This window comes from Acomys minous, assembly GCF_964271855.1.
Source record: "Acomys minous genome assembly, chromosome: 1".
NCBI classification, from domain to species: domain Eukaryota; kingdom Metazoa; phylum Chordata; class Mammalia; order Rodentia; family Muridae; genus Acomys; species Acomys minous.
The window spans coordinates 139,619,937-139,635,200 of NC_140483.1; the positions used below are offsets into that span (position 1 = coordinate 139,619,937).

Sequence of the window (15,264 nt, forward strand, 5' to 3'; positions counted from 1 at the left end):
AAGAGCTCATGGCTCTGGGTCACCTCAAGGCTATGGAGAGACACCTGTCCATCTTCAGGAAGATGTGCACAGTTCATGGGGACCTGGGCCAGCAGATGCAAATTAAAAGGGTGTCCTCTTGGGCTGTGGTAGTCACGGGACCCTGAGAGAGAAAAATGACATGAAATAAGAGTAGGAACAAAGACAGAAGAAGAAAAGCATTTAAGAAGTCAGAGGAAGTGGGTACAAAGCCGTAGGCCTGCAATCCCAGCTACGTGGGAGGCAGGAGGACCACAGGTTCAGGGGTGGGCTGTGTAGCCAATGCAGTGTGAACAACTTAGTGCAAGAAGAGCTGGGGACCCAGTGTGGAGGCACATCCTGTAATCCCAGCACCCGGCGGTGGGTCACCTTCAGCTACATAATGAGTGTGTTTGAGGTCAGTCTGGGCATCATGAGATCTTGTCTGAGGGGGAAAGAGGGAGGTGACAAAATGCTCTCAGAGCATGCACGAGGCCTGGGTTCACTGCTCAGTACCAGCCCTCAGCTCCCCACACTAACGCAAAAGACAGATATTTGAGGAAGAAGACTGTGAAGAGCGGTGGAGAGATGTCAAGGACACTAAGAACAGCTTAAGGACCTTCATGGGTTTGTTGTAGCAGTTAACTGCTTGGACAGTCATCAGCCTCTGGGGAGGCCTCAGACTGGGGAGGCATCCTAGAGGGGTGCCAAGGGTTTCCTGAGGACGGAATGGCCAATGGGGTCCATTTACACCAAGATCAGAACCAATCAGGCGGAAGACTGGGGAGTGGTACAGGACACAGGAGTCCCCACCTTTAGCATCCTTCACAAGAGGCAGATGTCAGTGGCTAAGCAAAGAAGGAGTCCATAGCTTACTGCTTCAGTCCCTGGGGCAAGGAGTAGGGCTGGAACTAGGTGGAGAACTCAGCAAGCTCCCCTCTGACAGCACCGTACTGCAGGCTCCCTCCATGACAAACATACTTGTGTTTTGGGTTTCTAATGCCTAATGCATTCCATCAGCTTTGGGAACTTCACTCATTTGGTGAGGATCCCACCCACTCAAAGTCACCTAAACACACTATTTGAAAGGATTAGAAGGATTAGGAAGAGTAGGCTTGTTGGAAAAAGTATGTTCCTGGAAGTGGACTTTGAGGTTTAAAAGCCTATGACATCCCAAGTCTCCCACCCCACCCCACCCCCCACTTTGTGGATCAAGATGCAGCTCTCATCTCCTTGTCCAGCACCAAGCCTACCTACTGAAACTGTAAGCAAGCCCGCAATTAAATGTTTTCTTTTATAAGAGTTGCTTTGGTCGTGGTGTCTCTTCACAGCAATAGAACCGTGACTAAGACAGGAGTTGGTAACAGGGAGCAAGGTATTGCTGTGAGAGGCCTGACCATGCTGTTTGTTGGTGGAATCTGGACTGTGGGACCTTGGATTAGGAAAGCAGTTGAATGTTTTAAATGAAGCTTATTGGACCGTACAAGTGAGAATGTGGAAGATGGTGGTGCTGAGAGCACCACAGATTGTCATCAGCCAGCTCAGCAGGTATCAGAGGAGAAGCATATTAGTAAGTGGCTGAGAGACCATTTTATATTTTGGTGAAGAATTTAACTGTTTTCTGCTCTTGTTAAAAAAAAAAAATCTGCCTGAGGGTAAATTGATGAGTTTTGGATTCATGGTATTGGCAGAGGAAATTTCAAGCCAGCCCAGTATTAATTTAGCTATTGTCATCTGTCATTTGGTTATTAGTGGTCACTCTTATGCAGATCTATAATGAAAAAGAGCAAACTGATCAAGAAAAAAAATAAGATATACACTATGAGAAGCAAAGGAACACCAGGAGGGTAACGGGCTAAGTCCAGTGCTCAAGGAGATAAAAAATATGTTTAAAAAAAACTTATGTAGCAAAAAACCTTATACAGGGCAAGACTCCACCCAGCTAAGCTTTCAACTTGTGATAAGAAATTAAAGAAAAGCTTAAGCAGTGAGGAAAAGCATCAACAGTGGACACAGATGTAATTGAAAGAGGAGAACATGTCCCAGCAAGCACCAGGGCTGGCCAGCTTTGGCCAAATGATTCTGGCTTTAGAGTCAAGGATACAAGAAACCGGTTGTGAAATCTCCCTCCATGGCTAAGGAAATCCCCTGAGCCTAGCATGCATCAGGGGAGTCCCTGAATGGAGGCCTAGAGAGGCCATTGCATAAAACTGTGGAGGGGAAGCCTGGGTTGCCATGGAGACCCAGAGATGTTGGAGATAGCAGAGTCGTGGGATGCCTGCCAAAGAAAGCTACAGACTGGGCGGGGAACAAGCCCAGAGGAGAGAGGTGTGTTGCAGGGAACAAAGCTGAAAGGAGTTGAAAGTCTGAAGAGTGCTTTGACATCACACATGGAGAGACAGGGTCTGGAGTCCGCACTGCTGGTTTTAGGTCTTGCTTTGGCCCAATATTCCCTCGTGAGGGCTTCTTTTCCTTCCTTTTAGAATGATAATGTGTATCCTGTGCCATTGTATGTTGGAGGTACGTGATCTGCTTTTTATTTTAATTATTCTAGGGGGGCTATGGTTAAGAGATTGCTATGAGTCTCAGAAGAGACTTCAAACTTTGGACTTTTAAACAGTGTTGAGACTGTGGTGGACTCTGGGGCCGTCTGAAACTGGACTGAGTGCATTTTGCGTTATGATATGGCGGCCAGCCTATCAGAGCCAGGCAACGGAGTGTGGTGGTGTGAATAAGAGTGGCCCAGAGGCTTATATATTTGAATGCTTGGTGATCAAGAAGTAGCACTGTTTTAAAGGACTAGGAAGTGTGACCTTGTTGGAGGAAGTGCGTCACTGAGGTGGGCTTTGAGGTTTCCAACACCCATGCCAGGTCAAGTCTTTCCCTCCCTGCCTGTGGATCAGAACGTAGCTCTCAGCTACTTCTTCAGCACCAAACCCACTTGCCATCCTCCTGTCTGCCATGATGGCAATGGACTAAGCCTCTGAAACTATAAGCAAGCCTCCGTTCAAACGCGGTCTCTTATAAGAGTTGCCTTGGTCATCATGTCTCTTCAGCAACAGAGCGATGTCTAAGGCAACACGCAACTCAAAGGGCAGATTATTGGTTATCAAAACCTCTCAGTAAGGAACCAAAGGAGAGAAACTATTTAGAGTTGAGGGAAAACACACAATACTCAACACGTGGGACGTGCGTAAGCTCCAGGACACGCCGTGAAGCACCACACTCCGTGAGCATCCTCACAGTGTGTGATCTGAGCACACGGGGCAGCTGGCAGGCTCCGGTGGCCTCAAGCAGGTGGCTGAGCCTTTCAGCATGCTCCTACAACACATGCCAACGCCCGCAGTGACTCCTTGAAGCCTAATTCTTTTTTTTCTTCTATGTGTGTCTTGGCCTCCTGAGTGTTGGGATTACAGACTCCAGACCAGTGCATGGCTCCAATTCCTTCATAGCTAAAGAGCCACTTCAAGGTCAGAACAACTGGGGCTCAAGGTCTGGTGGACTGTTGTCATCAGCTCACTGCCTCCAGGAACTGAGCCCTGGCTGTGCCCTTGACAAGCTCCTGTGCCGTGTGACTTAGGTGTAACAGTTCCAGGGAACAGAACTCAATCCTGTCCTCCAAGCTGGGTGGAATAGTGGACTAGTGGAAGAGAGTCTCCACACAGCGAGAAGGCCTCGACTTGAGGCTTGGCACAGCCACACACTTACCAGTGACCTTGCACAAGTCATCTGACAGCTTCCAGTGTGCTTTTTCTGTACAGCAGAATGGGTCATCTGTCACTGTCCTGCACTGCTCACTGCTTTGTATTGCATGATAAAGACCTTGACAAAAAGACATTTGGAGAAGGCTTTCTCTCTCTCTCTCTCTCTCTCTCTCTCTCTCTCTCTTTCTTTCTTTCTTTCTTTCTTTCTTTCCTCAAGACAGGGTTTCTTTGTGTTAGCCTTGACTGTCCTGGACTCGCTTTGTAGACCAAGCTGGCCTCAAACTCACAGAGATCCTCCTGCCTCTGCCTCCCTGGGTGCTGGGATTGAGCCTGAGTCCTCCAGAAGAGTAACATGCTCTCTTTCCTGCTGAGCCAACCCCCAGCCCCTAAACCTGCTCCCTTACACAATCCAGAATCAGTGAGAGACTCTGCCTCAAACAATAAATAAACAAGGGTGGAAACCAACCCAAATTCAAGGAGAGAGGGGAAGCTCCTCCAGCAACACAAGGTGGTCAGCACTTCTTCCAAGGCCCAAATCCAGAGTCCCCAGTTTAATGCCTAGCTCTGCCATCTTAGAAACACTTGGGCTCCCAGCATCACCTTTTGGTTTTCTCATATGCGAGTTGGCACTAGTGGTGAGGCCTGCTACCAATGCGCTGTGAGAAATGATCAGTTAATCCTGAAGTGAGTCAGAACTGTGCCTAGCCAATGGTGGTGATTTAAGCTTTCAAGCTATGTCAGTTGTTCATATTATTGTACTGTATTATGCTTAATTTTAGCAACCATCATCATATCTATAGCTGGTAAAAAAAAAAAAGGTGCTAGATATTCCAGGGTACTTGTATTGTGACCTACAAGGGACAGTTTATTGTTTGCCCTGGGCTCTGCTAAGGATGAGCATAGAAACGCACGAATCAGCTCTGAGGTGCTTTCATCTGTCTTATATTTTTTTCTTCTTTCCACTTTGTACACAATATGTGAACAGGAAAAGGTGCTTTAAAGTATTAATGACTCTGGGAAGGATGTTGGGGATCCTCATCTGTGTCCTCCAGGCTAGAACCTAAGCTTTGCCGAGGCAACTGTGGGGTTTCTCAGAGCTTGACAGTCCTCTGTCAGTTGGTGAGTGGCTGTATTGCAGGCTGGCCCAAAGGAAAAGTCAGACTAGGCAACTTGTTTTCTACTCCAACATCCTTGCTCAGTCTCGTTTGCCTCTTTTTATATGCTCTTTTTCATGTATAGGGCTCTTAATCCTTTCTCATTCAACTATCCTGTGCTGAGAGTCCATTGCGGCCAGCTCTGCCCAAGTGGTGGCCATGCCCAGGGCTCTGCCCTTGGTGGTCATGCACAGGGCTCTGCCCTTGGTGGCCATGCACAGGGCTCTGCCCTTGGTGGCCATGCACAGGGCTCTGCCCTTGGTGGCCTATCTCCTCTCCCACCTTATCTTTCCCAATTTTCACTCCTTTCCTACCAAACTCATGTCTGCCCTGCTCCACTGTGCTACGGATGACATAACCCCTGTCCCTGTCACCAGTGGAGTCCCAGAAGGAAATAGCATTATGCTCAGAGGGGCTTAACCAAAAATAATCGAAAACAAGCACTCCTCACAGAGATGTGCGCAAGGCTCAGGGCACTAAGCAGGCATATAGATGTCCCCCAAAAGGGGGAAGAATAGGAAACCATGTGTGCCCTGGGCAGAGGCAAAAGATATTGCCAGTCACCAACATTGAAGAAGAAACAAGTAAACAGAAAGTGCTCCAGCCTCACTCCCTGCTGTGCCCACTTGGCCAAATCTCTAGCCAAAGGCAAGTACACCAGAGAGGGCAAAACTCACTGGCAAGATTGTTCGCCACAGTTTCATAGTGGGTCCAAGTTAGTGTGCAATTCTTAAGCCTCAATTCCAAGCCTGGGTGGGTATGAGTTCATGTATGATTGTGTGTGTGTGTGTGTGTGTGTGTGTGTGCATGCGCATGCATGTGTGTGTATGCCTGCATGTGTCTGTGTAAGTGCATGTGTGTGCATGCATGCATGTGAATGTACATAGATGTGGGTAAGTGTCTGAGTATGTATGTAAGTGTGAGTGTACAGGCTGTGTGTGTGAGTTGGTGTGTATGAGTGTGCACCAATATGTGTGTATGACTGTATAGGGTGTACATATGAGTGTGGGAGTATGTATGAGTGTGTATTTGAGTGTATGTATAAGTGTGTATGAATACAAATGTGTGTGAGTGTCTACATGACAAATGTGTGTGGGCATGCGCGCACATGCATGCGGCAGTGGGGGAGGTGGTTAAGTCAGATTTCTGTAAATCAGGCCTTCTAAATAATTAATCCTCATTCCCCGCTCCTGTGAGTACTTGGAAAATGCTCATCAGACCAGATTAACGCGTTGAGCCTCCTTCCCTCCTCACCCCCATTTTATTCTGGCTAGATTTGAGGCACGCACAGAGGCCGGAGTGCTTTGCTGATCTGAGTCCCTACACAGTCTCTGGAGCACCTTCATTTTTGTTTCCATAGCAGACCTCAGAGACAGAGGCGAGGAGCACACGACGATGCCCACAAGCAAGGCAGGTATGACCCATTGATAGCAGCAAGGACCGCAACTACAGTGACTTTCAGCCCCGCCCCACCAGGACCAGGAAGCTGATGGTGTCCACGCCCTGGCTCCTCCCTCCGGTCAGGAACCGAGCTACTTCCCACGTGTCCCATTCAACCTTCACACCCCACATCCACTCTCACAGCCTTAGTTCTTAGGGCAGGAAAACTGCTTGCCGGGAACAAGCTGCTTGCCTAAGAGTTTAAAGGAGCCAGGTTCTGAAGAGAGGAGAAAGCCCTGGTTTCTGGACTCTGTGGTTCTCACGAGCTTCTTTCAGGGATGGTGAGGGTTGAGAGCTGGGCCGGGCAAGTGTCTGGGCGGTAGTGAAGAGGTGGAAGGTAACCCACCTGAGCCAGCCACTAGGCGAATGCTTCTGAGCCGGGCTCTCAGGCGTCCCCTCCTGGCTTTCAGCAACCTCAGCACAGATCTCTGCATCAGACACACAAGGGCCTGTGAGGCTCAAGAGTCTCATGAGCACCCCATCAAGTATGGGAACACCTACACGGGGCGGGGGAGGACAGACATGGGGGGAGGTCTCCCAGAAAGGACACTGCCTGGCACCAGCATCAGAAGGAGTGGGAAGTGACTAGCTATTTGTGAGATCTCTGGGCAGGTGCAGCTTACTGTAGGGACAGAGGACCCAGAGCAATTCAGGTGCTGGCTGTGCGAGGGCTGGTCAGATGGGCACTCTGCAGTAGGATAGGGACATGGGGGACTCCCATGTGTGAAAATCCAGGGCATATTCAAGACCAAGAAGCATTTGTCAGACATTAACTGTGTAAGGAGGGGAAATAACACTATTATTTTGGTACTTTCATGTTTTTATATCAAAGACTGGGCAGACAAAGAACCAATAAGACAGGTATCTGTGGATGGCAGGTAGCTTAGTAGAATTAACTGAATGTTTAATTAAAAAAAACTTTATGTGTTTATGGCGTTTTTTGCCTGAACGTATGTCTGTGCACAATATGCATGTAGTGCCTAGGGAGGCCAGAAGAGGGCGTCAGATCCTCTGGATAGGAGTTATAGATTCTGTCACTAGGAATAGAACCTGGGTCCTTTGGAAGAGCCAGTGCTCTTGGCAGCTGAACCATTTCTCCAATCCCTACCTTCATTAAAGGGAAAGGGAAGGAGGGAGGGAGAGAGGAAGGGAGGGAGATGGTAGGATGTCAGAGGCGGGCCCTTCCGTGTGCCTAGGGACCCCCAACCTTAGAACTTGCCGGTCAGTTATCCAGAAACTTGGGAAAAGGAAGAGAGGAGGCAGACTGGCTCGTAGACAAAACAGCACACTCCATGAAACCTGCCAAGAACAAACAGAAGGCAGGTGGCTCTGACCAGCCCGTGTGACACGCCCGCTTTCCCTCTGTGGCAGCCCGATTCTGAAACGAAGCTCAGACATAACCAAGTCACCTCTCACCAAGTCCGAGCAGCTGCTGCGGATAGATGACCACGATTTCAGCATGAGGCCTGGCTTTGGAGGTATGAGGTGGGCACGAGGGGCTGGGGCTGGGGACGAGGGTTCTTTGTCTGTCTGTGCACCCGGATCCACGTATCGTATCTGACTTGGCTGAGCATCTTGCCGTTCGTGCCCTGGCTCTGCCTGGCACTGCCCGAGTACCTGCTGTTGTGTGGTCAGGCAGGGCCAGCCAGCTGTCCCCTGCAGTGCTCATGAGAAAGCTCACTGAAGGTCAGTGAGGCAGCGGCACGGCGGCTGCTGTAGAGGGCGGGGCAGATGCGGGCAGCGTTGCCTCCTGGCATTGAAATCCCATGCAACCATCTCGAGCTGGATTTGTTCTCATTGGCGGTTGGCAGAGGAGCTCCCCTCGTACATCAGAGCTGGATTTAGTGAACTGAAAATAGCTTGAGACAGTAAGGACTCACTGCAGAGTACAAGGCTGTGTGTGTGTGTGTGTGTGTGTGTGTGTGTGTTTATATGTTTATTTTGGGGGTGGTGTGGTATGCAGACACATGTGGAAGACATCTTGTGGAAGTTGGTTCTCTCCACCGTGTGGGTCCTGGGACTCCAGCTCAGAGTCTTAGGTTTTGGCAGTGAACAGCCTCACTTGCTGAGCCATCCCACTGACCCAGGTTTGATTTCTTTCTGGGGAAAAATTTTTTTTTTTATGGTTGTGTGTATGAATTTGTTTGTGTGTTTGCAAGTAAATAAATGTAGGTGCGGGCGGACATGCACGCAGAGACCAAGGAAAACCTTCTGTGCCATGCTCAGACATGCTGTCAGCCTCCTTTGGGACAGTCTCTCACTGTCCTAAAGCTAACCCATTAGGCTACACTGCCTGGCCAGAGGGCCCCTGCCGCTGCCTCCCCAGGACTGAGGGACACAACACCACACCCAGTATTTCTACATGGGATCATCCCTGGTCTTCATGCTGTCAAGGCCTGGAGTGCTTCCTGACTGAGCCGTCCCTCCAGCCGCTAGAAATAATTACCACGTCTTTCATTTTTTTCTAGTCATGTTGCCTTCCACTCCAGCGCCCTCCAAACCGATCCTCCAAGTTCTAGAAAGGTCTTTATTCTTTTTGTCACATGCATCTATTGGCTCCGATCCTACCTCTTTGTGTCATGGTAACTGGGACACATCCTGTACACAACCCACAGCTTGCAAGCAAACTCTCCCTCGTTCTCTGTCAATACTAAGTTTTTAATGGCGTGGAAATAAAAACAAAAATGTAAGGTTTTGCTTTAAGACTGCTTTAGCATGTCATATCTTCTCTGGAAGCTTCTTCACCATGTAAGAACGCTACAGCTGAGTGGGAGGACAAATGACCTGAATGTGAGGAAAGGGGGCACAGGTGGAAAAAATCCACTAGGCAGTTTCATGCTGAGGAGCATGCTGGCTGCCCCTTAGATCAGACCCTGGCACAACCCAGGTCTTCACCACAGCTTCAAATGAACAGATAGAACCAGAAAGGAATGGTCTATTTTGGCCTGGAAAGATGGCTTAGTGGTTAAGAACACTGGCTACTCTCCTAGAGGACGCAGGTTCGATCCCCAGAGTCACAGGAAAGGTCATAATGGTCTCTATATAACTCTAGTCCTAGGGGATCAGATGCCTCTGCAGGCTTCGGTGGACTCTAGGCATACCTGCAGGTATACATAAAACTTGTATACATAAAGCAAAAATAATTTTAAGCTTGTAATTCTGCAATGGGCAAAATACTTTGCTTACTGATTTTTTTTGGGGGGGGGGCAAGCTTGGACTATTCCAAGGAGCCAACCCATGAGCCTGTTCTCTTACTTCTTTGACGGCAGGGGGGAGGGGGTGGTTTGTGTCCAAACCTTCAAATGTTTGACTCTGATATGACTGACCATCCTTTGCATGCCTATTCTGTAGTAAATGTTGGGATAAAAAAAAGTGTAGAGCTGGGTGTGAGGGCACACTCCTCTACTCCTAGCATGTTGGAAGCTGAGGCAGGAGGATTGCGAGTTTAAGATCAGCTACACAGCTAGCCGTTGTCACAGGGGCTCACAGAGGCTGGACCAACGGCCAGGGATCCTGAATGGGTCCTCTGCTTAGATGTTGTGGGGCCCCTAACGGTGGGAGCAGGGGTGTCCCTGACTCTTCTGCTTGCTTTGGGCCCTTTCCCTCCTGCTGGGTTGTTTCATCCAGCCTTAACTGTGAGGGGGTGGGCCTAGCCTTATTGTAGCTGGTTCCATGATGTTTGGTTGACGTCCCTGGCAGACCTGCCCTCTTCTTAAGAGAAACTGAGGAGGGGTGGATCTGGGGGAGAGGGGAGTGTGGGGGAAGGGCTGGGAGGAGAGGAGGGAGGTGGAGCCTGTGGTGAGGATGTAATATGCGTGTGTGTGTGTGTGTGTGTGTGTGTGTGTGTGTGTGTGTATGTGTGTGTGTGTGTGAGAGAGAGAGAGAGAGAGGGGGGGGGGGGAGAGAGAAACAGAGGGAGGGAGGGAGGGAGGGAGGGGAAAAAAGAGCAGAGAAAACGAGCGAGTGTGCTGCCTGTCATGCCCTCCCCAGGCCCGGCCATTCCTGTGGGTGTGGATGTGCAAGTGGAAAGCTTGGACAGCATTTCAGAGGTGGACATGGTGAGTGCTCCTCTGACCGGGGCTCTGGGCAGCGGGGAGGCTCCTGTGGACCTGTCTGGGCAGAAGCTCAGCTGAATTCTGTCAGCCCTCGAAACTCCCCGGCAGGTGGGAACTGTCCCATTCACTTTACAGATGTCCTTTGCCCAGCGTTCCCAGGTGGAGTGAGATAGAGTCAGGTGACAAGCTTGCTCTTTAACCTCCAGCATGGATGCCTTTTGAGACGCAGGCCCAGACTGCGGCCAGGCCCACTGTACTCTTGCAGTCTGTGTCTCGCTCTGGACACCCGGAACAATGGGAGAATTCCCTTTTGCTTTTCAGTGGGTTCAGATAAAAAAAAAATGTTGCCATCTAGGTATGGTGGTGCATGTCTTCGAGTCAACACCCAAGAGGTAGAGGAAGGGTTATCTTGGGTTTGTAACCAGCCTGGTCTACTATAGAGGAAGCTCCATACTAGCCTGGGCTACATACACAGTGAGACCTTACCTCAAAAATGAAAATGGTAGCACAGGTGGGGGTAGGTAGCAAGTTAGAGGATTAAAAAAAAACTACCTTGGCTTGGAGCCTCCAAGAAACAGGCCACTGTGTTCTTGGGGACGGCTCCCAGAAACTACCAAGGCAGTGAGACAGGGAAGCAAGCAAAAGGCACAGTGTTCCCAAGCAAGCCACGCCTACGCTATTTCTCCCGCGACGTTCTCTGGGAAGCAGTGAAGAACGCAGCTCAGGTCAGCATCATCTGGGATCTGGACCAGTCTTCTCCAGCCAAGGTGCTCTCGGCTCTAACGCTGGCACTTTCATCTTGAGTCAGTGGGGCAGCTGTCATGGAGACGGTCGGACGCTGCGGGTGGGGGCGGGGGTGGGTGTGGGTGGAGTCCTGTTGGGTTCCTCTCTCTCCCTTCTCCAGTGGCGATGCTCGGCCCACTTGCCTCAGCTCCACAGTGGGTGGGTGTCTGTGTTTCTGCTCCGTCTGTCGCCTGCAGGACTTTACCATGACCCTCTATCTGAGGCACTACTGGAAGGATGAGAGGCTGTCTTTTCCCAGCACGAACAATCTCAGCATGACGTTTGACGGCCGGCTTGTGAAGAAGATCTGGGTTCCGGACATGTTCTTCGTGCACTCCAAACGCTCCTTTATCCACGACACCACCACGGACAACGTCATGCTGAGAGTGCAGCCAGATGGAAAAGTGCTATACAGCCTCAGGTGGGGACAAAGGCAGGCCAGCACTGAGAGGTCCTGTCGGAGCACTTTCATTTTTAAGAATTTACTTAAATTAATTAAAGTTTTAAAATTCTGTATTGTGTGTATGAGTGTTCTGGCTGCACATGTGCCTGTTCGCCACGTGTGTGCCTGTGAAGCCCAGAAGAGGGTGCCAGATCCTCTAGGCCTCCAGTTACAGACTGCTGTGAGCCGGCATGTGGGAGCTGGTGCTAGGAATGAAATTCAGCTCCTCTGCAAGAGTAGCCAGTGCTTTTAACAGCTGAACCATCTCTCCAGCCTGAAAGCCTAATTTTAAGAAAAAAAATTTTGTTTTTCTAGTAAGAGTTGGAAATAAAAACAAACACGTTCTCCTAGATGCAGATGCACAACTTCCTCTAACTTTCTGCCTGGGTATTTTATTTTATTATTATTTTTATTTTTTGTTTTTTGTTTTTGTTTAGTAAGAACAGTTTATTGAATACACTGATGAAGAGGCTGGGCTGCATTTTGGATTCTGGAAGATCTGGTTATCCAAAACCAAATGTCCTGGAGATGTGACCTAGTCTAGATACGAGCTTCCTGTTTATACACACCTGACACACACACTGCTCTGTGTGCACCTGTGCTTTGCCTGGCCCCTCATGGCGCTCAGGAGAGCTCTCCTCTCTTGTCCCACTCACGCTCCAATCGTCAGGCTGTGGGTTAGGAACACTCACCCGTGCCCCTCCTTGCACACTGCCTGGGTATTTTTAAAGCTTAAATAGATTCTTCTGCCTGGCCTGGCCAATGTAAGTTCCATCCTGAAATACCATGGGACTCTGGACTACCCGATGACAATGTCATTTTGAACATCTCATTTACAATGTCAAGAATAAAATCTAGGGCTGGGGCGTGTGTGTAGCTCAGCAGTAGAGTACTTGCCTAGCAGTGTGAGAGGCCTGGGTCCCACCAGCATTGCCAAAAGAAGGAAAATTAAAAATAAAAAAATAAAAAAGGAAGGGGGAGGAGGGAGGGAGGGGTGAGGAAGGAGGGAGGGGGGAGGGAGGGCTAAAGGGAGAGGAAGGGAGGTCGAGAAAAAGAGAGAGGTGAAGGGAGGAAGAGAGAGAGAGAGAGAGAGAGAGAGAGAGAGAGAGAGAGAGAGAGAGAGAGAGAGAGAGCGCAAGCACTCTCCTCAGGGGCTTAGGTGCCTTGGGAGTGTTTTAACTCCTGGTACCCTCCCCCCATGCCTTTGTGCAAGGACAGATTTAGAAGCTGCTGGTCCTCCCCTCCCTGTGTTGGAACAAGCTCAGGCTCTCACAGAAGGGAGTGGTCACCAGCTGGAATTGGCTCCCGTATACCATATGTGTGTTGTGTTTCAGGCTTACATACTTTGTTCTAGGATGACATGTTGAAAATGCAAAGAGAAACCCAAATACTAAGGTCAAAGTTGAACTCCAGTCACAGTGCTCAGGGAGCTCTGTACCAATCCCTCAGTCTCCATCACATCTTGGGTGTAGGCAGTAGGTGTGCGCTTTTCATCTCTTTGGAAGCCTGGCTCCCTGGCACATGCTCAGGGAGGCCATGGGTCTTCAGTTCCTTCCCCAGCAATATCACGCTGGTTCCCTCTGGATTCCTCATTTCTGAGGATCTTAGGGTGCTTCATTTCAAGACAAAATTATCAAAACAACAACAACAACAACGACAACACCAGTACAGCTGTCTTAGGGCTTCTATTGCTGTGTAGAGACACCATGGCCACAGCAACTCTTATAAGGAAAACACTTAATTGGCGCTGGCTTATAGTTCTGAGGGTTAGTTCAGTATCGTCGTGGAGGGAAAGATGGTGCCGCACAGGCAGACACGGTGCTGGAGAAGGAGCTGAGAGTTCTACCTCCAGATCCTAAGGCATCAGGAAGAGAGTGACACTGGGCCTGGCCTGAGCACTCCAAACCTCAATGCCCACTTCCACAGTGACACATTGACATATTTCCTCCAACAAGGCCACATCTGTTCCAACATGGCCATCCCTCCTAACAGCGCCACTCCCTATGAGCCCGCGGGAGTCATTTTCACTCAAACCACCACACAGCCCTACAGTGCCTTAACTAGACCACCACACCTATAACCACTGATGTGCTAGTGAACGTTTAGCAACTGCTTGTCAGGAGCTGTGTGTGAGTGTGAGTGTGTATGTGTGTGTGTGTGATATATGTGATATATATGTGTGTGTGTACACATAAGTTATTATAAACATTGCTGATATAAAGGATACTGTGATGATTAGTTTTAACTAATTAGCTTTTTAGTTAATTAATTAGTTTTAATTTTCAACGTGACACAACTTAGAATCATCTGGGATGGGGGTCTCAATGAGGACTTGTTGAGATCAGGTCTGTGGGGAATTATCTTAATTATGTTAATTGATATGGGAAGGCCCCTCCTCTGTGGGCGCCACCTTTCCTGAGATTGGGGTCCTGAACTGACTAAAAAGAGAAGTCAGCTGTGTGCTAGCATGCATACATTTGTTTATTTGTCTCTGCTCTCAACTGTGACTTGCTGTGACCAGCTGCTTTACATTCCTGCCACCTTGACTTCTCCACAGGGCTGGAGATGACCTGGGATTGTTAGCCCACTAACCCCTCTCCCCGCTAAGCTGCTTTTGTTGGAGTATTTTATCACAGCAGCAGGAAACAGAGCTGAGGCCGATGGATAGCATATTATTTACAAGTGAATAAAATGCATAGTACTCTTTACTTATGATCTCCAGGTATTTTAACTTGAACATAATTTTCTACTACTTTTTAGGAAACCCTTTACCAGTTTTTATAAGTCTGCTATCAGCAAAAGTTCTGCAAAGTGAGAGCACACTAAACATTTGCAAGCGCCTGCTTGCTTAGATGACAAATGAGTGTAGATTGACGCTTTCATTCACGGCAATAAGGAAAAGGTGAGATAAGGAAGGATCACATAGGATTGTGCTCACTTGCCCAAGATGTTCATACTCTTCCAGCTGACTTGGGTGACAGCTCTCCAGTCCCGGATGAACACACCCGAGTATCCACGCCATTCTCAAGGCAACGGCTTTAAACACACACATTTAATTTTTTTCTTCTGTTTTCTTGTTTTTGTTTTTTTTTTAACCCTTTTTTTCCATACAATATATTTTGGTCCTATTCTTTCTCTGCCCCCATCCTCTCAGAGCCTCCGCACCTCCCCACCCATCCACCTTCATGGTCTCTGTGTCTGTCTGTCTGTCTGTCTGTCTGTCTGTCTGTCTGTCTCTCTCTCTCTCAAATCAAAACCCCCACAAGAACAAAAACAAAAACAAACAAGCAAATCCAGAAACTACCAAAACAAAATGAACTCCACGCATATTTGTTACCTCAGGGTTAGTTAGGGTAAGGGGCCCACCCTCAAGTGTTGGTGTACTCAGTGGCACTGCCTTGGAGAAAACCGAGTTTCCTTTTCCAGCACTTCCCAATTGCAGGAAAGCTCTTGGGTAGGGGCGGGGCATTCGGCCCTCTTCCCCTCCCCCACACTGGGATTTTCTCTGGTTTGAACTTGTGCCTCCTGTCACAGCTTCTGTGGATCCAAACGTGGATCGATTCGGTTGTGTGTGAAAACACTGTTTCTTTGGAGTTGGCACCACCTCTGCCTATTACAGCATCTTCTGCACAGATGCCTTGAGGGGAAGCTTTGGTGGAGACATTCCACTTAGGACTGAGTTCTCCCAG

At 49.0% G+C, this 15,264-nt stretch overlaps 1 protein-coding gene across 7 annotated transcripts in view; it reads left to right on the forward strand.

Moving 5' to 3' along the window:
* The window catches only part of LOC311598040 (gamma-aminobutyric acid receptor subunit rho-1), a 56,920-nt gene that overhangs the window by 34,271 nt on the left and 7,385 nt on the right, over positions 1 to 15,264 (forward strand). For 3 of the 7 annotated variants that reach the window (XM_084782834.1, XM_084782831.1, XM_084782829.1), the window contains exons 2-5: positions 6,216 to 6,269; positions 7,667 to 7,773; positions 10,286 to 10,353; positions 11,331 to 11,554. In XM_084782834.1, the coding sequence (XP_084638960.1) occupies positions 7,755 to 7,773; positions 10,286 to 10,353; positions 11,331 to 11,554 (311 nt within the window). In that variant the 5' untranslated portion in view covers positions 6,216 to 6,269; positions 7,667 to 7,754. Of the gene's footprint in view, positions 1 to 4,772; positions 4,821 to 6,215; positions 6,270 to 7,012; positions 7,073 to 7,666; positions 7,774 to 10,285; positions 10,354 to 11,330; positions 11,555 to 15,264 lie in introns of those variants that run through there. The other 4 variants (XM_084782835.1, XM_084782830.1, XM_084782832.1 and 1 more) reach the window with 3 other exon arrangements.